The sequence below is a fragment of the Podarcis pityusensis genome (genome assembly GCF_964106645.2).
Source record: "Podarcis pityusensis genome assembly, chromosome: 3".
Taxonomy (NCBI): Eukaryota; Metazoa; Chordata; class Lepidosauria; order Squamata; family Lacertidae; genus Podarcis; species Podarcis pityusensis.
The window spans coordinates 888,442-915,486 of NC_138026.1; the positions used below are offsets into that span (position 1 = coordinate 888,442).

A 27,045-nucleotide genomic window follows, 5' to 3' on the forward strand; every position below is an offset into this window, starting at 1 on the left:
TTTATAGAATTCATCGCCACAAGGAAGAGTGGTGTCAGCAGACATAGATAGCTTTAAAAAGGATTAGATAAATTCAGGAAATTAAGAGGGGGTTATAAGGACACAGATTTCTGGCACTTTTTGCAGAGCTTGTGAAGAGTAGCTGGGAGAAGTCAGTACTCCAAATGTTTGGCCTTTGCCATCTATACTGAGTACACGTGTGTGAGTACCGATTTGTGAATACTGCATGCGTCGTGTGCTTCTGCAAACATACCACATTGTTCGTTCATTTTACTGAAACACATTTATTTGGGCTGAAATTGGGCTGGGGAAAGCGGAAACACGGAACAGTCCCCAACAGCGAGGAAAGAGCGAAGCCGCCGGGAAGGGCCTCCGAGCCCGGCGGATCCTGGGGCGGCGAGCAGCGGGGATCCAGCCCGCAGGCAGGCGGCGCCCCGGGGCAGCAGCCCGGCCGGAGCCTGGCCGCCCGGGATGGGGCGCAGCAGGAAGGCCCCGGCTCCCTCCCCCCCCCGAAGTTCGGAGCGGCGCTGGGCCGAGCCCGGCCGAGTCCCTCGATGGCTGGGCAGGATCGCCTCGGGAGGGCCGGGGGGGGGGGCTGCTGCAGGATGCTGGTGGGGGATCCGCGCCAGCGGGCGGGCGGGCGAGAGGCAGCCAGCCAGCCAGGGAAGCCCTGCCCTCTCCCTCCCTCGCTCCTTCTCCTCCGCGCTGCTGCAACTTGCTGCAGTGTTTGAACGGCGCGGGCGCGCGGGCGGGCGGGGGGCGGCGGAGCGGGGGCGCGCGCCGGGCGTGCACGCGGCAGGCGGATCCGGCGCGGAGCCCCGCGGAAGGTGCGCTTGCCCGCTCGGCGCCGGCAGCCTGGCGCCGGCTGGGGCGGAGGAGGATGCTGCGGCAGGCGATCCACAGAGGGCTCCGCTCGTCGTGCCACCAGCTGGGCTTGTTCGTCAGCCGCCACCCGGTCTTCTTCCTGACGGTGCCCGCAGTGCTGACGCTCATCTTCGGCTTCAGCGCCCTGCACCGCTTCCAGCCCGAGACCGACCTGGAGCGCCTGGTGGCGCCCAGCCACAGCCTGGCCAAGATCGAGCGCAGCCTGGCCAACAGCCTCTTCCCGCTGGACCGCTCCAAAAGCCGCCTCTACTCGGACTTGCACACCCCGGGGCGGTATGGCCGCCTGATCGCCCTCTGCAAGCCCGGAGGCAATATTCTGCATCAGGCAGAAGGACTGCTGCGCATCCACCGAGCCGTGCTGGAAATGAAGGTGAACCACAAAGGCTATAATTATACTTTTTCCCATCTGTGTGTGTTGAGAAATCAGGATAAGAAATGCGTGCTGGATGATATAATTTCAGTGCTAGAGGATCTGAGGCAGGCTGCCCTCTCCAATAAGACAACAGCCAGGGTGCAAGTGAGCTATCCCAACACTAAATTGAAGGTATGCTCTCAACTGCATGCTTTTGCCCGTTAAAGAGGCAGCACTTCCTTCCTTGTCCTCAACAGCAAAGAGAAGCGCCGTGGTCATTTCTGGGGTAGTTTTCCAAAGACGGCACCCAATGACATACTTCTATGGGGGAATCCGGGGCGGGGGGCGGGGGCGGGTAGATGTGGGGGTGGGTGGGAATGGTGTGGAGTGGGAAATTGTCCCGTCTGCAAATAAACTGAGCATGGGGTAAAGCTCTGCAACGCTTTTCAGGCAGAGGTTAATTCATCACAGGAATGTATATGGGAAATGTCACATTTTTTGCACTCGTCATGAACTCCGCTTGGTACGGGAAGAGACCTTTGATATGGTCCAGAAGAGGCTTCCCTCGGGTGTATTTTAGGAAACCTGTGCTGTAGTGTGCTGGTGGCAGAAGTATTGCAGTAGTGATTCTAGGAATTGTGTTCGTTAGCTGCATGCCTAGGGTGGCAAGTCTGATGGCCAACCTTGCCACTGGTTATGATCTGGCATATAGGATTGCACCATCAATGCAATGCTCAAGTAAAGGCAAAATGGTGGGATATGGAAAGTTTCTGCCCAGCTAACCCTAATATTTCATATCCCAAGGCAAACAAAGGTTCCCTACCTGAATCTAAAAAATGCGACTGTGGATATGAATGCTTGGCTCAACAATTTCTCCACTGGTAGAAATTTTATTCTAGGATTCTTCTTGAGACTGCTGTGTTGCATGGCAGACAGAATTTCAGGTATAACCTGCAACCTTTTGTTATCACTGACACCACTGGATGTGCAATTTAAGCCTTAGCCACGTAGCTCAGAAACCATATCTTATTGTTATCCCTGACACCCGCCTTTAGCCCAAACATCCATTTGGAAACCCACAAAAACTTCTTATTTTTCTTCAGAAAAAAAACCCATTCATTTTTATGGTTGTGACCTACATTAGTTCAGGCTGCAGCCCTAATAGTGGGTTCTCTTGATCTACCTGGAAGTTATAAATATGAGCACAATGCAGCAAAACCTGGTCACATCTAAGCCCTACTGAGATTAAGAGGGCTTGTTTAGCACAATTAAGGCTGCAATCCTCGGCACACTTTCCTAATAGTTAAGTCCTATTGAAAGCAGGGGGACTTACTTCCAAGTAACGGTGCGCAGTGCTGTGTTGCATGTCCCATCCCATCCCATTGTTGCCAGAAGAACTTTGCCAGCATTAACTTTTGCTGAATTATACCTTACATGTTTCTTTCAGCTATTTGTGTGTGCGCGTGAATGATAATGTCCTACATGGGAAAATATCCATACTTGAAAATCTGCATGAAGTCTACCATAAGCCCTAAGTGAAGTAAGAAAAACACACTGTAGTAGTTCATTTTCTTTCACTGAAATTATTTATTTTGTGTGGGAAAGATATGACAGATGGAGTACATAATAATAACAACAGCAGCAGCAGCAGCAACAACATATTCATATGCCATAATTTATTATTTATCTACCATCCATCTGACTGGGATTTTTTCTGATTTCTATAACTGAGGGGCATTTTATGTTTATTTCTGATTCATATAAATGACTTGTCTTTGTTGGGCAGGAAAACGGCTTTGAAAACTAACAGTCAGGGAATTAAACTTTGTTCCATGCCCTTAGTGAATCTTTCTCCATGCTCAGAAACACCTAATAGACGTGCTGTAACTTTTTGCATTCTGAGAAGCCCCTCAGTCTAGAACTGTGAGTCTGCCCCATTATGTGGCAGGTCGTCCTGGATGTTCTTGACTTGGTGGAGACGGGGTCAGCTGGAACTGCGGGAGTTTGCCATTGCCATTGCACCACATCCTGGGGTGGTTTGGGCCTCCAGCTGCTGCTGTCCACCATAGGAAGAAGAGGTCAATTAGGTCCCACCCTAAAGGTTGATGGGATCTAATGTGTTCCTTTGGGCTCTCAGGGAATTTCTGGCTGGCATGGTTGGTGCTCCTGTGGAAGTCCATGTTGCTCTGTGGAATATGAAACTGTGCATTAACACCATAATTTATTTCCATGTCTCTGTGCACAGCTATTAGGGAATGAAATCTTTAGGTTTAAAGGTTCTCTTCCATAGGCCCAAGATCAGTTAACGTGGCCAAATATTGGTTAGCTTTTCACTTGCTCCTTCTAGTTGTAAAGAACCTTGAGACTCAAGAGATGCAGCTCCTGCTACCCTCTCCTTGGCTGCACTTTGGACCGCAGCTTCTTTCAGGGAGAGTGAGTTGACCCAAGGCTGGCCCTGCATTCCTCCCCTATGAAACCTTGCCAGCTCTCTGCCCTTGTGTCCCAGGGGCAGGCCAACCAACCAAACAGAGCAGAGTCCGTGTTTTGGTGATGAAGGTAGCACCTTCCTTGGTTGAGTTCACTTTTGACCAACCACCGGGCAAGAGGCCAATTCTACCACATATATGACACCCACAAGCCAAACAGGCCAAACAGAAAACATCCAAGTGCAAAAAAAGGACTTCAATCAAGGTTCAACACCAGTTGCAAGATTTATTACCACCCTGAAGATTTGATGGATTAAAAAAATATTGTGTTTAAAAAGGAATGTTATAACCTTGTAACAATGACATGTATGTTAGTTTTTCTGTCTGTCCATGTAGCAAGACTGCCACATATAACATCTGTGCATGATATACAGATACTTTTACCATAGAAATGTGTGTAAAAAAGCATATAATGTTTCTAATTTTATTGCTCCTGCATATTTTAAAATTCCCCTCATACCACTAATTGTAAATATATAAGGAAATTGTAAGAAAATCCAAAAAAGTTGCTAACCTGAAAAGAACAAAACAAATACAAAACAAGAGCTGTTTTGGACTGTGGAGGAGGGCCTCTCCTTCATTTGGTAACCCATTTGTGGGGGAGATGGTCCCAGAAGAGGAGCAGAACGCTTTGGTCCTTCTCACATCAGCCTGCTGCATGTAGTTCTTTGTTTTCTATGGATACCTTCTAAGTGCCCAAAGAGCAGACTGGGCAAGGCCTTTGGTGTGATCCAGCAGCGCTTAGCTTAAGGCACAAGAGGCCACTGTGACCTTGCTGAAACTCCTGTGTCTGGTCAGTACCTGGATACCATATATATACCAATCTGGGTTCCATGAAAAAAGAAAAATGAGACAGAAATTTAATATACAGTATAGACACACACAAATATGCTGATAGACATGGTTGTCATTCCCTTTTAACACTTTCCAAGTTGATGGCCATCGCTACATCTTGTGGAAGCAAATTACATCGTCTAACTTTGCGCAGTGTAAAGAATCATAGAATCATAGAATCCTAGAGTTGGAAGAGACCACAAGGGCCATCGAGTCCAACCCCCTGCCAAGCAGGAAACACCATCAGAGCACTCCTGACATATGGTTGTCAAGCCTCTGCTTAAAGACCTCCAAAGAAGGAGACTCCACCACACTCCTTGGCAGCAAATTCCACTCTCGAACAGCTCTTACTGTCAGGAAGTTCTTCCTAATGTTTAGGTGGAATCTTCTTTCTTGTAGTTTGGATCCATTGCTCCGTGTCCGCTTCTCTGGAGCAGCAGAAAACAACCTTTCTCCCTCCTCTATGTGACATCCTTTTATATATTGGAACATGGCTATCATATCACCCCTTAACCTCCTCTTCTCCAGGCTAAACATGCCCAGCTCCCTTAGCTGTTCCTCATAAGGCATCGTTTCCAGGCCTTTGACCTTTTTGGTTGCCCTCCTCTGGACACGTTCCAGTTTGTCAGTGTCCTTCTTGAACTGTGGTGCCCAGAACTGGACACAGTACTCCAGGTGAGGTCTGACCAGAGCAGAATACAGTGGCACTATTACTTCCCTTGATCTAGATGCTATACTCCTATTGACGCAGCCCAGAATTGCATTGGCTTTTTTAGCTGCCGCGTCACACTGTTGGCTCATGTCAAGTTTGTGGTCAACCAAGACTCCTAGATCCTTTTCACATGTACTGCTCTCAAGCCAGGTGTCACCCATCTTGTATTTGTGCCTCTCATTTTTTTTGCCCAAGTGCAATACTTTACATTTTTCCCTGTTAAAATTCATCTTGTTTGTTTTGGCCCAGTTCTCTAATCTGTCAAGGTCGTTTTGAAGTGTGATCCTGTCCTCTGGGGTGTTAGCCACCCCTCCCAGTTTGGTGTCATCTGCAAATTTGATCAGGATGCCCTTGAGTCCATCATCCAAGTCGTTGATAAAGATGTTGAATAAGACCGGGCCCAAGACAGAACCCTGTGGCACCCCACTAGTCACTCATCTCCAGGATGAAGAGGAACCATTGATGAGCACCCTTTGGGTTCGGTCAGTCAGCCAGTTACAAATCCACTGAGTGGTAGCATCGTGAAGACCACATTTTACCAGCTTCTTTACAAGAATATCATGGGGCACCTTGTCAAATGCCTTGCTGAAATCAAGGTAGGCTACATCCACTGCGTTCCCTTCATCTACCAGGCTTGTAATTCTGTCAAAAAACGAGATCAGGTTAGTCTGACATGACTTATTTTTCAGAAATCCATGCTGACTATTGGTGATCACAGAAACGCTTGGCTTTGTCTGCGCCTCTTCCCCGGAAGGCCCTGGGTTCTGGTGTTACTTTTCCTACACCACACATAGTTTTCTACAGCAGTATCCCAGCCTCCCTCCTTACTTGTCTCTCCCCCCTAAACTAAAGAGCCCCAAATGTGGTAACTGTAGCCCACAGAGGAGTTGCTCCAGCCCCTTAAACATGTTGGTCACCCCTTTCTGCCCCCTTTCCAGCTCTATAATATCCTTTTTTGGGGGTGCATGGGGTGTTTGGGGAGGGGCTCCAAGAAGCTGTCAGCATGCCCTGAGAACAGCTTTGACTGGCCAGTGAGCGGAGCTGATGGGTCTCAATCTCTCTGTGAGTTAGGGCTTCCCCTGCATTCAAAGACAGGCTCTGGTGGATTGAGTGGATGAGACCAAGAGTGGGTCCAACAGTCAAGGCGGTTTCTGCACATGCCGTAGAGTGAAGTGAGATGGGGGTTGTCAGTCTAGGAAGGTAGCCCATCTGGCCCATCTAGGAGAATGAAATCTCTGATCCTAAACCTCTGCTGCCTTGTGGGATATCTTCAGAAGAAGAAAAGGCTCAGGAGTAAACCCTTCACAAATCCAGAGTGGAGTCCCTAAGGTGGTTGGATGGCACCTGGTGTGCCTCCTTCCAGCAACTCCTGCAGATGATCTTGTGCCAAACATCTTGCTCTGCTTTCCTGTGGACCCCATCAGTGAGGCTGAGAAGGGGGTCTTGTTGTCTGGGCAGCCCAGGACCTCCAGACACACTGCCCAGGCTTGTGCCCCAGGAGAGGTCACTTTGGTGCTGCTAATGCAGCGGTTTTGCTTCACCCCTGGAGATGCACTCCATTGTCTCTCAAGACAGACGGTGGCCAAGGCCAAGGCAGTCAAGGCCAAAGTGGCCAAGCCCAAGAAGAAGAGGCTCCCTGGACCCACTGCTTGCCCTCGGCACGCGACCCCAAAGACTCTTTTAAGAGCCACCAAAAAAAGAAAGAGAGATGCCAACAATGCCCTTTTTGAGTTGTGGTTACCAGAAATGTACACAATATTCTACACATAGCCACATTTATAAGCATTTTGATTTATGATATGAAGGCATTGTGATACAGACAGTTTCATTTTCTATCCCTACCATTAAATTCACCCTTTTCATAACAGTTGCACACCAATGCAACATTTTCATCAAACTGTGACCCCAATATCTCTTTCTTGGTCAGTAACCACCAGAAACTTAGTATATTTGCCCCAATGTGTAACACTTTACTCTTGTTTACATTGAACCACAACCTGTTGCAACCCCTTTTGTCTTTTACCAACCTGAATAATTTGGTGTCATCTGCTCAATACTAACTCCAGGTCATTCATTCATGAACAAATTAAAAAGCATTAGTTCCATCTGATCCAACGTTTTGCATCACCATGTGCTTAATGACACACTAAAATAACTCTTAAAAAATTTATTTGGACAGGTCTTACCTTTTCAGAAGCCATGCTGACTTTTCTCTGTGCTTGGTAATTTTATTTTTAGTCATGCTTTCCATCAGTTTTCCCAGAACAGATACAAAGCCAACTAACGTATAATTTCTTGGACCCTTTAAAAAAACAAGCTACTGTACATATGTTTATTATTATGATGTGAACTATGGGTGAACTGAGATCTATGGATGTGAACTGTGATCTATAGATGAAGGACAATATACTACTACTGCTGCTGCTGCTGCTGCTAATTTCTTAGAGGACCAGAAATTTCACATTTGAGTTCTTTAAGAACTTTTGGATAGATGCCACCTGATTTTTAATTTGGGAGGGGGCGTCTGCTGCAGCTGTTGCCAAAAACTCCACTCCCACATACCAGTTAGATTTTTAAAAAACTTCCTATTGGGTCTAAGTCTGTTTCTTTCCTACATACTTCAGAAAATTTGTCATAAGAGCAGTTGAATTAGATCAAAATGTTTCTTTCTTTTGTGGTAGAGGAATGGCGTAGACTTTTAAGGAGCATAGCTGTCAAGTTACAACTGTAGTCTGGAAACTGACTTGCAGAAATCCTTGGTTCTCTATTATAGAAATCAACACATTGGCAAGCTGAACTTCAAAATGTTAGGTAGGGCAGAAACAAGAGTCAGACTTGATTGCAACATGTTGCCCAGTCAGGAAGCAAGGTATGAAACTCAAGATAAGGCTGGATCGCCATCAGGCAGAAATGCTATTGTTGCATCCTGCACAGAGCCGAGGTTTGGACTAGGTGACATCCAAGGTCCATTCCAGTCCTATGACTCTATTCTATGGGACACTGGGGCAGGGGTAGAACAAAATAACACATTCACACGCTTGTGCACATTTTACACAAATTTGTGCACTATTTAATCCCTGACTCCTCAGCTGTCCATGACTGTGGTCAACATGTATTATTAACTATGGGGAAATGTTGTGAATGCTCCCTTGTTTTAGGGTTAGGCTAATGTTCTGGATGTTAATGCCCTAAGATGCTCTTAGTGTTTAGTGCAGTTGACTTTACCATCAAAAACCAATATTTTTGACATTCTGTGGTTATTGAGAACTTTAACATGTACAAAGGTGAAAAAGACAGGAGATGCCATCGCTCTGAGGCATTTTCTTTGTGACGAAGCTGCCACATACACTTATTCTATATCTAACTCTCACATGTTGTTCCAAGTGCTATTCAAATGTCCTTCATCGTGGGCCCACCACACTCCAGCTCTGAACTCGCTTCACTATTGCAGTGACAGGAATACCTCAGCATGAATTTATGCTAGATGATTTCTTCCGCAGCTGCCCTGGGACCACTCTATGAAATCTAACTTACATATTTATGGGAAGAGGGAATTACCCCCCACAGAAGGAAGAGAAATTAAAAGTCAGGTTACTGCAAAACATATTGCCTGACTTTGGCAGCTTGTAAAATCGGGGCTGCTGTGACATTACGGAGTGAATCTCAGGGGAGTCGATGCACATTCCAGCATTTACTGAGTGCCATTAGCCAACCATGTATATACACTTCACCAGGTGCTTCTAAAATGACCTTTAATAGCTTACAACAAGGCCAGGTGTCCTGCCAAACTCATATTCCCCAGAAATAGAACAAAATCAAACAAATGTAGTGAAGATTAATCCAGATAAGACTGTGGCACTGTTTGTGGGTGTCTCCCTAGACTGGATGGGTGGAGCGTCCCCTACTGTGGACGGGATTAAATTCCCTCTTGAGGAGCAGCTATGTATCTTGCGGGTCCTTCTGGATTCCTTGCTGTTGCTTGAGGCTCAGGTGGCCTCCGTGGCGCAGAGTGCCTTCCATCAGCTTTGGCCAGCAGCCCAGCTATGCCCCAATTTGGACAGGGATAGCTCCACTTCTGTTGTCTGTGCTTTGGTCACCTCTAGGTTAGATTACTGCATTTGGAGACAGTTTGGAAACTGCAGCTGATGCAGATTTCAGCAGCCAGCAGGGCTGACCAGGGCAGGACAGTCTGAACATTTAGCAGCTATCCTGGCTCGACTGCACTGGCTATCACTTAGTTTGCATTGCTGGTTTGACCTACAACCCGTGATACAGCCTTGACATATAAAGTCTCAGGACTCCAATGCCTCCAGGGCTGCCTCTGCCCACATAAACTAGCCTGGACACTGCAGCCGCCATCTGAGCTCCTCCTTCATGTGCCCTCTCTGAAGGAAGTGTCAAAGATGGCGGCATGCGAATGGGACGTTTCAGTGGTGGCTCCCCACCTGCGAAAGGCTCTTTTCCAGGAAGCACATCTGGGACCATTGCTGGGTAAACTTATTTGTCCAAACTTAATTTGGAGGGTCACTGAAAGCAAGGGTAGGACTTGTTCTCTTTAAACATATTGTCAGATGAATATTTTAGTTTTTTTGCTGTTTGCATCTGATTTTTATGACTTTGTCATTTTACTTTTGCTTCCCTTGATTGCAAAAATCACTAAAAATATAATAAAGAATAATAAATATAGAAACATCATATCAGTGCTCTAGTATCTTCTCTTCATCAAAACTCTGTGCACCTTACTTAGCTCCCCATCAGTGCATATAAAAATAAAATACAGACCTTAGGTGTTTTCAGTGTGCTCTAGGTCACTTGGCTAAATGAGATTTACCTTTAATACTTTTGCTTTTTTTATGCATGACCTACTTAGCTTATGAGCAAAAATGACTGAAAATGTTAGGTTGACTGCGAACAGCACTGCTGTAGAAGTTTTTCCTCAGTTCCCTTTTAAACTGCAACCTCCTTAAGTCTGAAGTAAAAACATTTCTGGTATGGAATATACTCTGTATTCCTTATAAAATACCTCTTTGTCACACCCTAGCACGGCCAAGAAACACAATGTGGACATTCCAAGAGGAGGGACATAAGAGACCTTTGAAGATGACGCAGTGCACATGTGTACTAATGTTCTCCACAGCACTAAGAAAATTAGCTTCAGGGTGACAGTGAACTCCATGACATGTTTGCTATAGAGAGCTACCAAATGAAAATTATGCATGTTATCCGATTTTGTTGATGTAAGCTCACGTTGTTTCATATAAGAGGGTTCACTATACCTTGTCAATAGACCACTAAAATACAGGAGTGGGCCTACAAGGCAGGAAGCACAAAGCAGCAGGTCCTTCCCATCATGCCACCTTCAGCCAGGCAATAGTTGCAAACTCCTGCTCAGCACCGCAACTCAGGGTGGAGAATGGGCGAAGGCAATGCAGGTGCCCCCCGGGCAACTCTAGCTCCTGTTTTAAGCACAAATGCTTGTTTTCTGGGGTGAATCCTACCAACCCTAGCTGTGCAAATTTAATCAAGGAAGCAATTTTGGATTAGCTGTCGCAAAATAAAAATGTCCAATTGCGCATACAAGTTCTGTGCTGGTTTAAAAAAAGGTTAAGTGGTCACGACCCTTTCTGTTTCAGTTCAAGACTGACAGCTTCTAAGTGGCTCTTTACTGGCTGTGTGTAAAGAAGTGAATTAGTACATCTAGTTCCTTACCTCTCAGAGCAGTAATGATGAGGCAAGTGCACCTGCCAAATTTCTCCTCACTCCTAAAGACACAAGAGTCGCCTCTGGGCCAGGCATAGAACGTCCCAGGCAGTGCATATGGGAGAACTGAATCGCCAAATAGGAACACATTTGTGTTTCTTTGTATGCCATCAATTTAAAGGGTTCTCACCAAGTTTCCTCAGAGGTTTGTTCCACTGGTTCCTATGAGCTGCTTCCCATCTGCTTCTCACTTAGGGACACTTTTTGTCCCAGAGAGCTGTTGTGAGGGTGAGCATATATTATGAGGTTTTTGGTTATTCCAGTCTCCAAATAATCACCTGGTAATTAGAAACATGAACATGTTCTACCAAAGAGAAGAAGAAGAAGAAGAGTTTGGATTTGATATCCTGCCTTTCACTCCCTTTAAGGGGTCTCAAAGCGGCTCACATTCTCCTTTCCCTTCCTCCCCCACAACAAACACTCTGTGAGGTGAGTGGGGCTGAGAGACTTCAGAGAAGTGTGACTGCCCAAGGTCACCCAGCAGCTGCATGTGGAGGAGCGGAGAAGCGAACCCGGTTCCCCAGATAATGAGTCCACTGCTCTTAACCACTACACCACACTGGCTCTCCAGTGTGAGAGAGATTGACTTAGATTTTTATTTTATTTTTTTCATAAAATTTATGCACCGCTTGAGTGTAAAAAACCTCAAACAGTTCACCAAAGACAAAACAGTAAAATCAAGAAAAATTCATAGCCATCCTTTAAAACATACAAAAGCTAAAATATTAAAACAGATTAAAATTATCTCAACATTCTCAATGTCTGGGTAGGCTTACTTAAACAAGACTATTTTAGCTAGTTCCGAAAAGTGTGTGGTGAAAGTGCTCATTTGATCTCAATAATGACACAAAGAGAATGGTTGTCGTTGCTGCAGCAGCAGACCAACATGGTTCCTCCTCTGGCAACGGAATAATGTGTCCTCAGTCTGTGCAGGGTGCCAGTTGTGCCACTGTTAATCTCCCTTGCTCCCTCTGGAAGATTTGGCGAGTTTCTCAAACGCTCCTTTCCCGTGGTGTATCCCGTGTTGTGTAAGATAAGTGCTCCTGTTGAGGGCTGGAGCTAAGCTAGAAGAGCAGCGCTCCTGGCCTCAGGGCTTCATCAGGGACTCAGCTACACAGCTGCAAATAAAAGGTTTTAAATGTGTTGTAAAGTGTAGTATACAAATGTGGCACTAGGTGGCAACAGTGAGCTATGCCAAATTCAATGTATTTTTCAAAACATTTTGTAAAAAAGCATTTTTACAGCTTTTTTTATATGTCTGGTAAAAATAAAGTAAAAAATATTGGGAAGGAAAGAGGACAACAGCAACAAAAAAGTCCCTCCCTTTTTGGGGGGGGATGGAAAATGTGTTTTTAAGTAATATATGGATGTAATGGTAGTAATAGTAATTTAGTGAAAGGGCTGAAGACTTAGGGAAGTGGGAAAGGAAAAAAGGGGGGGTTAAAAAGGGGGTTAAAATATATGAAAGGGGGAAAGTTTTATATATTAAAAAATAGAGGATAGAGTTAATGGTAATAATATAATATTATAAAAAAATTATATATATTTAAAAAGAAGAAAAAAATAGTATAAAAAAGGAAATAAAGAATAAAAAATAGAAAAAGGTGAGGTCTTTTCCCAGCAGGTTTCCCTCTGGGTTCAGCCTGCTTCTGGTGCACTAGCCGTCCGGGTGGCCGGGCGTCCCTCTCCCCCTCTTCCCCCGGCGCGGCGGGGTTGCGCGGCCTTCCTCTTGCTTCCTCTGCCTGCTTTTGGCGCACTAGCCGCGGGGGGGGGGGGGGGGGAGGCTCGGGTCGGGCTCAGCCGCGTGTCTTTTCACGGCTCCCCTTGCCCTCCCGGTGCTCTTTCCTACCTCTCCTCCTTTCCCTTCTCAGTGGCGGCGTTGGGGACAGCAGCAGCAGCAGCAGCAGCAAGGTCGGGGCTCCGTGTCTTTCTTTGCCCACTGTTCCTCTCTCCTCTCTCCTCTTCTCGCCTGCGCCGGCTTCGGGCTCTTCTTGGTGCCAGGGTGTCGGCCGGGTGGCTGGCTGGGTGTCCTCACTTTCGTTCCCGGCTCGGCCTGCGGGGAGGGGTTGGCAGCTCCCTCGGTTGGCACACCGGGCGCCCCCAGTTCCCTGTCAGCAGCAGCAGGCCCTGCAGCCCGGGAGCCAGCCCGGGAGCCCACTTGGTTCCGGCTGGCTTCAGGAGCTGCTCACTGCCCTGGCGTCTGCCATGATGCCTCACCAGAAGACGAGTTTTTTTCCTATGTATATAGATTCCACCCAGGAGACACCTTCCTCCACCTCTCCGTTTCACACGAGGAGGGGAGATGCTAAACTCGACTTGCATCTCTCGAACCCTAATCATTTCCAAATTAATTTATTTCTATCAGGGACTTCATCAAGCTGTTTTCCCCATAACCTGTTTTCTTTTTTCTACACCCTCAGCATCCCATATCTCCTCCTTAAGCTTGCTGGGGTGAGGTGGGCTGAGTCCTTTCAAATTTACAAGCACCTATTTTTGAGCTTGCTTAGGGGGTTCTCCAGGTGTGACGATACAATTGTCTTGTCAATAGGCATAAAACCACCAAGGCTGAGATTAGAAGGAACAAGTTAGAGGCCTGTGAGAAATTGTGTGTGTGGTGCCTCTGGGTGAACTGCTGTGAAATCACTTCTTATCAGTGGCGTAGCGTGGGTTGTCAGCACCAGGGGCAAGGCAAGTAATTTGCGCCCCCTAACCCGTGGATTTTAGTAGGGGCAGAGAGCTGCGAGTGCGAGCGCACCCCCCCAGATGTTGCGCCCGGTGCGGCCGGCCCCCCCGCACCCCCCCGCTACGCAACGGCTCCTTGTAGCCCAAATGGATGAGCTCCCAGTGTCAAGTTGTGAAGCTAAGTGAGCAGGATGCACTGGCGGAGGAAGGCGGATGCGGGGGGTGCAGTGCGCACCGGGTGTCAGCCGTGAGGGCGGGTGACATTGCCGCACCCCCACTCCCCGCTTGCTGCGCTGGCAGCTGGCAGGGCTTCCCCTGGCAGGCAGATAGGGATGCTTGCCGTGCGGGTGGCTAGCCCCGCCCCCGCCCTGCTCTGGGTGCCAGGGCACATAGTTCCGCCCCTGGCAGGATGCTGCCTATGTGGTCTGGAACTAGAATGGATACAATGTGAAGGAGGTTATATTTGTGGGAGAGTCTCATGACATGGATCTCTGGCCCTGCTTTCATCTTTCCTCCTAGACAACAGAAATATTGCCAGGGGCTAAAAGAGAATTTGGAGCATTTCCCCTCTGCTCCTAATTCATCACCCCACCAGGAGTTGACTGTTAACTGTATGTATATATTGCACAGCTCTTGGCTCAGCTTCAAAGAGGTCAGGCCCTTAAAAGTTCATTACATTTTGGACTGGTGGGAATTAGGGCAGGGAACTCCATTTCTCACCCTGCACATTCCCCAGCCACAACTCCACACAAACCCTCCAGGATATTGCAAGTTACCAGGGGCTCAAGCAGACCATTGTGTGCCCTCCTACTGCCCCCCCCTTGGAGAACAATGAGCATGTTGAGTACTTATTGGGCTCTTATTTGTTTGTTTACAGAATCATACTCAGGAAGCCCTCGAGGGACTCTTCTCTCCATGTGGTCCTGCTTTGGTGCTCTGCTGATAGATAACTCAATAATTGTGTTCCTGCAATAAAATGTTGCAGTTTATTTCCAGCTTCTAATAGAGAACAGTACACCTGCTCAGGACTAGCATGTTTGTTTGTATGTGGAGGTGGGGGTAGAGAGATATTTCATCCAGAATTTTCCCCTCACTGTAGCAATAATAGCCCCAAACTTGAGCACCTTCATAAAATTGTAGAGTTGGAAGGGATCCCAAGGGCTATCTAGTCCAACCCCCTACAATGTGGGAATCTCCGCTAAAGCATCCACGACAGATGGCCATTTAACCTCTACTTAAAAACCTCCAAGGCAGGGCAGTCCACAACCTCCCGAGGGAGACCGTTCCACTGTCCAACAGCTCTTACTGTCAGAAAGTTCTTCCTGACGTTTAGTTGGAATCTCCTTTCTTGTAACTTGAAGCCATTGGTTCAAGCAAGAGAAAACAACCTTGTTCCATCTTTCATGTGACAGCCCTTAAGATATTGGAAGATGGCTATCATATCTCCTCTCAGTCTCCTCTTTTCCAAGCTAAACATATCCAGCTCCTTCAACCGTTCCTCATAAGGCTTGGTTTTCAGACCCTAGTTGCCCTTCTCTGCACATGTTGCAGCTTGTTAACATCCATCTTAAATTGTGGTGCCCAGACTTGGACACAGTATTCCAAGTGTGGTCTGACTAAGGCAGAATAGAGTGGTACTATGACTTCCCTTGATCTGGACACTAGACTTCTGTTGATGCAACCTAGAATAGCATTAGCTTTTTTTTTGCTGCTGCATCACACTGTTGACTCATGTTAAGCTTGTGGTCCACCAAGGTCCCTAGATCCTTTTCACATGTACTGCTAGTAAGCAAGGTGTTCCCCATCCTATATTCGTGCATCTGCTTCTTCCTACCTCAGAGAAGAACCTTACATTTATCCCTATTGAAATTCATTTTGTTAGCTTGTGCCCAGTTCTTCAGTCTGTTAAAGTCCATATTGATTCCTGATTCTGTCTTCTGCGGCATTAGCTATCCCTCCCAGTTTGGTGTCATCAGCAAATTGTATGAGCATCCCCTCAATTTCTTCATCCAAGTTGTTTATGAAGCCATTAAACAACATGACAGAACCCTGCAGCACCCCACTGGTCACTTTTTATAGTGACCACCCTTTGGGTTCAGTCAGTCAACCAGCTACAAATCTACCTAACAGTTACCTTGTTTAACCCACATTTTATCAGCTTTCTCGCAAGAATATTGTGGGGAACTTTGTCAAAAGCCTGACTGAAATCAACATACACTATGATCCGCCAAGCTTGTATCTACTCCATCAGTTACAATGTCTGGAGCTGCTTTAAAGAGTGTGATCTGGGAGGGACCCAGCATTTAAAAAACTCCGAGGACTTTCCATAGCCTGTAAGTGGAATATTTCAACACATGCTCATCATGCAGAACGTCCCATGTCCTGTCTCTGGCACCTACAGCCAAAATGATCGAGTGGCAGGTGCCACAAACACTTCTCTCTTGAGAGCCTGGGAAACTGGTGCCCACTAGAAGTCACAACCCTAAATGGGCAATTAGTGTCAGACCGTTCCCTAACGGAGCCAGAAAAACTGCAGTTTGTCTGGTAAAGCTTGCAAATATGGTGAGAACCCCAGAAGACAGACAGCCTGATAACGGCTTTGTAGAAAAACGGAGTCTCTTTGTAACCTACTGCTCTAGCAAGATTCAAGGCAATATAACCCATTTATTAAACTCATAACTTTACTTTGATTTTTGAAACCTACAGTAACACACACTTTGGTCTAATTTAAAATCTCCATCTTGCCATGTTAGAGGGTTAAAAGCTTAGTTGCATCTGCTTGAAAATGATTCCACATTTGCATTTCACTTGGCTTTGGTTTCAAGAGAGTGATGGAGATGGCAATTTAATTAGATTTATGCTGGCTGCAAACTGCGGTTTGTTCTATGGTGGGTAGGATCTCTTTTGGTAGAAGTTCATAACACACCAACAGAAAGGATCAGGTGCTGTACAAGGAAGGATATAACATCAACTGCAATGTTATTAAGCACTTTAACAACCCTGATTATACAAAACAAATTGGTACATTATTTTTGCATTTAATCTATATTCCACCCGATTAATAAAATAAGAGTTTATACTGCTATTCTGCTCAGACATGTCAATTATATATTTTTACAATTTTCTAGATAATTTTTAATTTTCTTCATAAGTGGGACAGAATTAAGTTCTAAAAAGTTTATTTAGATTTTTAAATATGCTTACTCCCAGGTACTGTATCTTATTATTTTGTTTATTACTGGCAGCTGTCCAGTCCTTTACTAGTTTTTGTTCTGCTTCTGAAAGTGCAAAACATAATTGTTCAGACTTTCTGTAGTTAATATCCAGTCTTGCAATAATCCCATATTCATTAGTCAATCTAACTGTCTCAGGTAGTGAGTGTTCAGGCATTGATAGGGAAAAGATTGTATTGTCTGCAAAAAGTCCACACTTATATTATTGACCATGAAAAGAAATACCTTTGATTGGGTTATTATCTATTATATGGGCCAAAGGTTCTGTGGAGGAGGCTTGTAGAAGAGGAGATAAGGAACAACAGTGTTTGGTGCCCCACTCCAGACTGGAAGAGTCTGATATTGTTTACTCTAAAACTGGCTTTATTGTTTTTGAGACATTTAATGAAAGAGTAAGATAAGGAATTATTATTATCATTATTATTACATAGTACATCAGATTCAATGTTTTGCATATAGGAGCCTCAATATGCTTAATTTTGACATCCCTCCCATCAGTATATTTGGCAGCCCTTCTATGCAAGCATTCTGCCAAGAGGCTTGTCAATAACTTGGCATATCAAACTTACAGAATAAGCTGAATCAGCATCTCCCTAGGTTTTAAAAATCACAATTATTTTAGGCATCTCTGTAGTTTGTCCTTCCATCATTTCCCCTAGCAACCAAGATGCATTCCCCCAAGGTGGGTTTGTCTAAGATCAGGTACTCCCTAGAAGTTATTTTCTGCAACTTCTTCTACTCAGTAAATGTAAGTGTATGTTAAAGATTCCCCCTCTCCCCAAAAGCCAAATGTGAACATTTTGCAACGAAGCTAAAGTAAGTCTCCAGCTGTGCAGCAGTTAAGGGCAAAGTTCTCACTAAAAATTCACTGTATAGTTAACTTACAGTACAGTGTCTGCTAAATAGTAAAACTGTGCTTGATGTGGCAACCTGGACTCTGGTTCAGAGTCGGCATTGGGGGGAACCAGGGTTTGTGCCTTTAAGAGCTGTATGGCAGACAGAAATCAAACAAGTTAAGCCTTCTATAGGATGGAAATACATTGTGGGGAAAGCTTCACCGTGATTTTACTCCCTCTAATTTTGTGTTTTGCCATGCCCCTGCTTGACACCCATGTTTTTAAGGACCTGCCCCCATGGCAGCCATTTTGTGACTGGCACCCGCAGCACTCTCTCAAAATTCAAAATGATTTGGCCTGAAACATTTTGGAAGCCACCTGATTTGCTTCAAGTCAAAATCTGAATCCCAATTAGAAAGTAAAAACAAAGGATGATATCCAGTGTTGATTATTTTAATGGATCTGGTCAGAGTATGAGTAGATCATACCCATTTCCTCTGCTTAGGCAGGCGTGGCCAAACTTGGCCCTCCAGCCATTTTGGGACTACAATTCCCATTATCCCTGACCACTGGTTCTGCTAGCTAGGGATCATGGGAGTTGTAGTCCCAAAACAGCTAGAGGGCCAGGTTTGGCCATGCCTTGCTTAGAAGCTCAAAAGAGCTGTCCCTCCCCCCACCCCCCGGCATTTCTTCCTTGTTTATATGACAAGTTTGGGGGACAAATGTTTCAGTTTTTGCAGACACACTTTCTGCATGGTTTTCAAATGCCCAAATCACTTAGGAGCCCCTCCTTTGGTTAGGGGTGCTGAAGAGAGATTCTGCTTTGGCTCAAACAGGCCTCAAATCTGCCCCAAGCAACCCCCTTCAGATTGCAGTTTGTCCGAATCCACTGCTTACCCTCATTGCAGTGCTTTGCTTAGCAAACTGTCACATTTGAGGAATGTTCTAAAAGAAAGAGGGCTTCTCTGAATACTCTGAAACTCATTAAAAAGTGAAAACTGTCAGATCTGAAGAGTAAAGCAGTGGGAAGCTTTCAGGATGTTACTCCTTTTTAAATTGTTAATAAAATGGACCCCTCGTCCAGTATGTCTGCTGTCACTGGTGGGGAACAATTCAAGTTTAATCCCATTTTGATGGAATGTGCTGTAATGAATGTAAGAATGAAAAACAAATGAGACATCAAATGGGAAAGGAAACTAAAAATTTCAGGTATGCATTGCTGTATTCAGAGTGATGGGGAAAATACAATTGATTAGAAAATGAAAATCATTTCATTCAGCAATGGCTAAATTTCATGGTGTTAAGTTTTTACAGGCAACATTTGGGAGAAAATATTCATGAAAAATAAATATCTATATTCTATTTTAGGTCTTAAATATTTGAATTTTGAATAAATACTCTTTCAGTCTGTTAACTGAATCACAGAATTGCAAAGTGGACACTTATTTATTTCAACTTCAACTTATTATGATAAAATGCAGCAGAGAATAGCAGCTCCGTCGACAGCCAGTTGTAGCAATGGCATAGAATAATTTACATGCAAGAAGAAAATGAAAGAGACGGTGTTCCTAAACTTAATTCCCTGGGTCAACAGGGTTTTCTAGTGTGCAGCCCCTCCCTTCCTGCTTTGGAAGACTGACCCATTTCTGCCACATTAAGCCACCGAGGCTGCAATCCTATATGCACTTACCTGGTAATAAGCGCAGTTGGACTCAGTGGGATTTATTTTTAAATATCCACAGGGGCGTAGTGTGGGTTGTCAGCACCCGGGGCAAGGCAAGTAATTTGCACCCCCTAACCCGTGGATTTGCGCCCCCTAACCCGTGGATTTGCGCCCCCTAACCCTAACCAGTGGCGTAGCGTGGGGGGTGCCAGGGGGGCCGGCCGCACCAGGCGCAACATCTGGGGGGGCACGCTCGCTGCCTCCGGAGTCGCCGAAGAGCCTCGGGCGCAGGCTGTAGCAGAGCCCCATGTCTCGTGGAACCGACGAGCTGTGCGCGCGCCCGGGCTGAAGGCGTCCGGCAGGCAGCGGCTCTCAGCCCCGCGCGTCAGGGCCGCGGAGGACGTGCCAGGCAGCCCCTCCTCACAGCCCCGCCTCCGCTGCTGCTGCTGCAGCTGCTGGGCCATGTTGCATTTTCCTTGCCTCTCTGCCCCCCTCCTCCTCCGGGCAAGCGGCGTGGTTTGGGCGGCAGCGCCAGCAGCAACTCGACTCAGATCGGCAGGTTAGGGGTTGGGGGGGGGGGCAAATTACTTGCCTTGCCCCGGGTTAGGGGGCGCAAATTACTTGCCTTGCCCCGGGTGCTGACAACTCACGCTACGCCGCTGACCCTAACCCCCAGATGTTGCGCCCAGTGCGGCCGGCCCCCCCTGCACCCCCCACGCTACGCCACTGAATATCCATGTATAGGATTACACCGCAAAAGGATGATAAGGAGAAGGACACATTGTGCAAATGTATCAGATCAGCACAAAGATGTCAGAGCAGGGAAGTGCCACACTTTCTCTTTATCCTCCGGTGGCCCCCCATGAAATTTTCTTTAAATGGGGGCATATAGAGACACAAGTGTTTCTTGGTGAGCTTTGCAGACCTCATCGGAGGCTGGCTCAATCTATGGTTGTGGCTGCACTACAGGTTTAAAGTTTTTTAATCAAATTGCCTACGTGTTTGGGGAAACTAGAAAGACTGTAAGACTAAACACATTTACAACTGTTGGGCTTTTCTAAGGTGGAGAGTTCTATGGTTTGGGTTAATGGGAGGAAAGTGCAGCATTCTAACCAACTTCTAGTGATGCTTCTGAAACTTGACATTGAGCAGTTTGTAAGTCAAATCTAGTATGCTTACAGTTCTTGAATGTATGGCAAGCTCTTATTTCAATCCAATTATTCCAATAATCCAAGAAGATTCAGATTATGTGTTAATTTATATGTTATGTGTCTGCATTGTTTGCATGTGTGAGAGTCGGTGGTGGGGCTTCTCAGTAAACTTGCAATAATACAAAGTGGCCCAAGGGCTCTTCAGCCATTTTCTTCCTTATTTTCGCCTCCCTGCTATGTGCACAAGTGGCCGCAGCTGCACTTCCTGTCCTCTCTGAGAGGCTCTTACCTCTAAGCAAGCGAACCAAAGAAGAAAATGGTTTAACAGCCCCCAGACAACCTCATATTATTCTAAGTTTAAAACAGAAGATACTTTGAACTCTCATAACAATGGGACTTTTAACAGAATTTTATGGCATGAGTAAATTGCAAATTACTGTTGGGTTGGTTCACTTACCACTTCTTTTGCTTTTTAAAATACTTTCTTCTTCAGGATGGAAGAAGCAGTTTCATCGGCCATCAGCTTGGTGGGGTCATGGAATTGCCAGGCAGCAAGGACCAAAGGGTCAAGTCGGCCAGAGCCATCCAAATCACTTACTACCTCCAAACCTACCATTCTGCAGTACAGGACCTCATTGGTGAAAAATGGGAGAATGAATTTTGCAAACTGATACACAAACTGCAGCTGCACCAGGAGGACCTGCAGCTGTATGCTCTAGCCTCCTTCAGCCTCTGGAGGGACTTTCACAAGACCAGCATCCTGGCCAGAGGCAAGATTTTGGTGAGCTTAATGCTGATTCTGCTGGCTGCCATCCTCTCAAGTTCCATGAAAGACTGCCTGCGCAGCAAGCCCTTCCTTGGCCTCTTGGGAGCGCTCACGATCTGTATCTCCAGTGTCACTGCGGCAGGGATATTTTTCATTACTGATGGAAAATATAATTCGACTCTGTTGGGAATTCCTTTCTTCGCAATGGGTAATTATTTATCTTCATAATAATAGGATTAGCATGGCTTAATGACAGGATTGTAGAATGTGTCCTGAGCTACAAAGATGCAGTGTTTAATTTATTTATTTACCTTCAACTTTTTTAGCCTGTTAAATTGCTCCATCCACTTACAAAGGGGGGGGGGATGCCAAACAAAGGAAAAGGGTAAAACGACTGTGTTTATAACCTCGGCCAATATGAGAGATGTGTTTTATTGATCCAAGTTACAAAACGAAGGAGAAATTGTTATTGAAAACTAGTCTAGTCAGCAGAGAAAATGAAGACTTGCTGAACAGACTTTGATGCAGGACTGGGGAGATGGGCCAAAAAAGGGAATCAGAAAGACTTGGAAGGAGGCTTTTTAAAAGGGGAAATGTGCACAGCATCCTGTCTGGCATTCCTGCCCCCCCCCCCCCATTTACATAGAGGGAGAATAATGTAATTTGGAGAGGAAATCAACTTTCTGTTCCTATAAAGGTAGATGTGGAAGATAGTTGTTCTGAGTTTGGTAGGATTTACTCCTTGACAGTATTATCATGTGCATGTTTACACAGAAGCAAATTCCCCAACACTCCAAAGTGAGTGTGGGCAGGATTGAGACCAAAGCCAGCAGTCCTAATGACCCCTGCCCAAGTTAAGTCCATTAGCTCTGCTCTTGACTGCCGCCCACTGAAACGAGTGACGCTTCCTTTGGAGTAAATGGGCCATAAATGCCAAATGTTTGCAAGAATGTAAACAAAGGGACGTTACAAACCTTGCCCTAATATTTGCAAGAGACTGCAGTCTGGTGCCATTCATTCCACCTAAATAGCAAGCATGATATTTTTGATAAAGTGAAATTGATTTGGGTGAGTTTTCTTTTGTATTATTTAAACTAATTGATCACAAGAAGTAACTAAACAAAATGTTGATTCTAATCAGAAGAGTGGGTTTTCTAGATCCTTATCCTTATTTTCAGATGTGAACGAGGTAGGTTTGTATCCCAGAGGCTACAATATCCACAATATCCTTGTGGAGAGGTAGCCAGAATTTTGCACCGTATTCCAAGTCTGGTCTCCACATAAGCAATGCTAAAAACTGATAAATGAACACTAGGAGCTAAATGGCACCTTAAACCTAGGTTATGGGCACAACAACGAAATGCCTAGGCACACTTTTTGTAACAAAAATACAAAGTTGAAAATGAATGAACTGCAGTTAAAGTATTATGTTCATTTTTCACATGGTCTAGTCCTACCCCTGCCCACCCCCCTAATATCTGAAGAAGGTTTCTTCTCCAGTCTTCAGAGAGTAGCTGGAGGCAGAAAAAGGTCCGCCTTTCCTTCCACTCTATAGTTTTAATCTGAAATCTTAGGCGCAGGACTGCGCCCAAAGCTCAGAAACTGCTCACGCTGAAGAAATTCCCTGTCGCAAAATGCACCTAGAACAATGGGAGTTTTGAACACTGCCCATAGGTTTCTATTAACAAGCCTACGGTTAGCATTTGTATTTTCCTAATGATCCCAGGAATGGAACTAGGCATTTTCTCAGCTGCCACATGCTGGGTCAGCATTTTCACTGTGCTTTCCGCTGTGGCCACAAGGTGTCATTCCTGGCCATTTCAGACTCTGTGAACGTATTTATGAAATTGAGATTTTGTTTTGCCCTGACATGCATCACTTTATTCTTGTTTATAATGAATTGCATTTACCATTTTACTGCCCCTTCATTCCGTTTGAAAAGATCCCTTTAGAGTTCTTAACAATCTCTTTTTGTTTAAACCACCCTGATCAACTGGGTATCATCAGCAAATCTGGCTACCTCATTTCTCACCCCAAACTTGAAATATTTTATGAACAAGTTAAAATGGCGCTCTTTCCTTGCTGCTCCTATATTCACACATGAGAAAATGGAATACTGGTGCCTTTGTGTAGTATTGTGGGGACACAGGATTCAGGCAGTTGCTGATAGGAAGAGGAGTATCTAGCCTGGAAATACATAGCCTTGGAAATACACTGGGATAATTTTTTTGCAGCGTTATTTTGTACATAGCAGTTTGCAATCGTACTCAATTTCACACAACAATATAATCTAAAACAGCAGCTACTATCCCTGTTGTCTGTACACACAGGTGGACACGCTTTCAAATTAGTGCACAATGTGTTATTCATTCCCCTCCCCTCATCAGACCTTAAAAAAAAACACCACAAAACATTTTTTGCAGTCTTGTGGTTGCTTTTTACTTGTGCCTCTATGTGGTGGGGGTGGGGTGGGGGTTGTAGTACTTGCTTCTCAGCACAGTTGAAGGTGGTTCTCTCTCTCTCTCTCTCTCTCTCTCTCTCTCTAGTGCTGCTCTGTGTTTAAACCAAATCTGGGAGTCTACCTGATTCCAAAGATTCCCAAAAGAAAGTTAGAGGGTTCCTGGTGACAGAAATTAGAATGTGCTGTATTTGTTGTGTTCAGATATACTCAAAGTCTGGTCTTATTTTTGTACTTTCAGAGATGGTGTGTATTCCAGCATCATCAATGCACATGACACTGATAGAGTGCTGTGAGCAGAGCTTGATCCTGCCTCAGCACTCTGACGGTGGGATCCGCTAACAACGTGAATGGAGGCAGAATGCCTTTTACTTTATTCATTTTAGCTATTTGTATCAGCAACTTTCTCCTGGCAGTCATGCAACTAATCAAATAAGTATAGCAATCAAACATATCTGATTTTGGCATTCCTTGTGTGCTCAATTTGTACAGCAGTCAAAACACTATATTGCATTGTGTTTTGAGAGGTAAATGTACTTTGCTCTGCATACACATCTCCCTGTTACTTGGGATATTCAGACTTACGAAAATAGGATGTTGTCCTTGCTTTTCTCCAACCTAGGCTATGCAATTTTTTGTTGATCTGTTTTCTTTAAGTAGCTGTCCCAGATCAGCTGCTACTCTGGGGTTGGTTTAATTTATGAAAACTGTCACCCTTATATTTAAAATGTAGCAGTGCATATCATATTAAGCACAAATTCATTTAGGCTGAAAGGAGCATGCTTCACAAGAGGGATGATATAGTATTGTATGCACATCATCCTTTGTAGGAGACTGCCAGATATAGCCATGAACTCTTCCAAAAGCTAGCAATTCCGCAGCAGATCTTCAGGACACCAGAAGATCTTGTTGCATTGGGCCAGAGGCATTCTGCTCTCACCATGGCCCACCAGATACCTATGGGAAGCCGACAAGCTTCCTTATGGTGGCAAAAACAGTTGCAATAAGAGGATGAAGAGAAGCCTCTGCTGTTCATTACAAATGAAGTCCTTCAACACTGAAATTGGAAATGTTTTGCCAGCCCACAGAAAATAGTGGCTGTCACCACCTGCTTTCTGTTCCCTTCCTCTACATCAGGGGTCAGCAAACTTTTTCAGCAGGAGTTCGGTCCACTGTCCCTCAGACCTTGTGGGAGGCCGGACTATACATTTTTTTTTTGGGGGGGGGGGAAATGAACGAATTCCTATGCCCCACAAATAACCCAGAGATGCATTTTAAATAAAAGGGCACATTCTGCTCATGTAAAAACACGCTGACTCCTGGACCATACGCGGGCTGGATTTAGAAGGCGATTGGGCTGGATCCAGCCCCCGGACCTTAGGTTGCCTACCCATGCTCTACATATATGGTAAAAAGTTCAGTTTCGAACTTTTGACACAGCACTAGGAAATGACATCATTCATTGTAATACATCACCCAGGCATACAGCAATGCCCTCTTAGTTGCCAAAAAAAAAGAGTGGCAAGCCTATACGAAGCACTAACAGGTGGCCAAACAGACTCTTCGGTCATTGTTTTCCCTAACTCAATACTTGGTATGCTGATTGTCCATTGTTCTCAAATAATTTGGAATTTAATTGGGGGAGATAAGTCCTCAGAGAATTTGGAAGAAATTACAAACTCGCTGCCAACAACCAAAAATGCTGTCCCTGGAAAACTGGTGGAAAGTATTGTTAAAGGTAAAATAACCAGTCTTATAGAAGAACAAGGCTCACTGCAGCAGAGTCAGCATGGCTTCTGCAAGGACAAACCTATTAAGAGTTCTTTGAGAGTGTCAACAAGCATATAGATAGCGGTGATCCAGTTCTTGGACTTTCAAACGCTTTTGACAAAGAACCTAACTGGAAACTCCTGACTAAGCTTGGCCGTCAAGGAATAAGAGGAGAAATTCTCTTGTGGATCAGGAATTGGTTGCAGGAAGCAAAGAGTAGGCGTAAATGGACAGTTCTCCAAATGGAGAGAAATAGAAAGTGAATCCTCCCAAAGACTTAGCTGGTCTAGCCTGAAAACTGCTTCTTTCCATTCTGCTTGTTGTGGCCATCACATACTTTTAACTCGCAGCAGCAGCCAAGCTGAAAGAAGAGGGCTGAGAAAATGCCTCTTTGGTCTGAGCCAGTCGAGCTGTCCAGGAAATGAATAAAGGCTACACAACTGAGGAGCAGAGGTCCAAGAGGAACTGAGAAAATATCTCCTTGCTTCTGTGCATGAACCATAAGAACAAAATACTTGAGAATGATTTCCACAGACCCATTTCCAAAGAATTTGTGGAAGATGTTTATTAATCTTTTGAAAATAGTAACAGTTTAGGGGGCGGGAACCTATGGCACTCTCATTGTTCTTCACTGGATTGATGCCCTGTGGCAGTTTTAATGTTCCTGTTATTATAATCCGATGGGATCCAAATTATACAGAAGAACACTGCAAGCTCATCATTTAATGAAGATAGCTGGTTGCCAACTATATACTCAGCCCAAAATTGTGATCAGCATTTAAAACAAACCTATTCTAAAATTAAAACAAAGTTTGTACACTTGTGGAAGCTTGCTACCTGTCATACATTTCACCTATTCAATCAGAAACAAATACTTCATTCCCATCCTTTGTTTCTCATTGTAATCCTTAGCTATATATTAGCATTCATTTTCCAATAGAATAATGGCCTGCTATGGTACACTGCCAGAAAGCTTCAATATGTTTCCAACTTAATTTTGTTAATATGCCGTAGATTGATGCCAGCAGAGCCACCATATTGCCGTCAACTTCTGTGGTTTATATCCAACTCAGCTGCCAGCAAAGCTTCCATCAGTGAAATGGGAAAGAAAGCAATTTCTGGCAGTTCCTCTTTACCTTTCAGCCTCTTCCTCCTCCCCATATATAACCAACGTGCTTAAGTCTAATTAATGCATTAAGGGGTTAATACCATATAGTAAGCTGTCCTGCTAGGCTTAGTGAGGTCACTTCCCCTTACTTTGGGAGGAATGGGTAATGAAGCCTTTTGGCCAACTTCTAGTCTACCTGAGAAATGTGGCATCTAAAGAGGTTTGACCTGGTTGCTCCAGCTCAGACTGCCTGGCTCTCACAAGCTACTCTTGAGTTCCTACACCAATAATTTAGGGACTTTTACCACTTTGTAACTAAGCCAAGTTTTACTGCCTGTGAAACTTTTTC

General features: G+C 45.1%; 1 protein-coding gene across 2 annotated transcripts in view; it reads left to right on the forward strand.

Moving 5' to 3' along the window:
* The first annotated feature begins 853 nt into the window (after nt 1-853).
* The window catches only part of PTCHD4 (patched domain containing 4), a 49,585-nt gene continuing 23,393 nt past the window's right edge, over nt 854-27,045 (forward strand). The window contains exons 1-2 of one of the 2 annotated variants that reach the window (XM_080997373.1): nt 854-1,429; nt 21,088-21,568. In XM_080997373.1, coding sequence (XP_080853499.1) covers nt 881-1,429; nt 21,088-21,568 — 1,030 coding nt within the window. In that variant the 5' untranslated portion in view covers nt 854-880. Of the gene's footprint in view, nt 1,430-20,512; nt 20,599-21,087; nt 21,569-27,045 lie in introns of those variants that run through there. The other variant, XR_013983528.1, reaches the window with a different exon arrangement.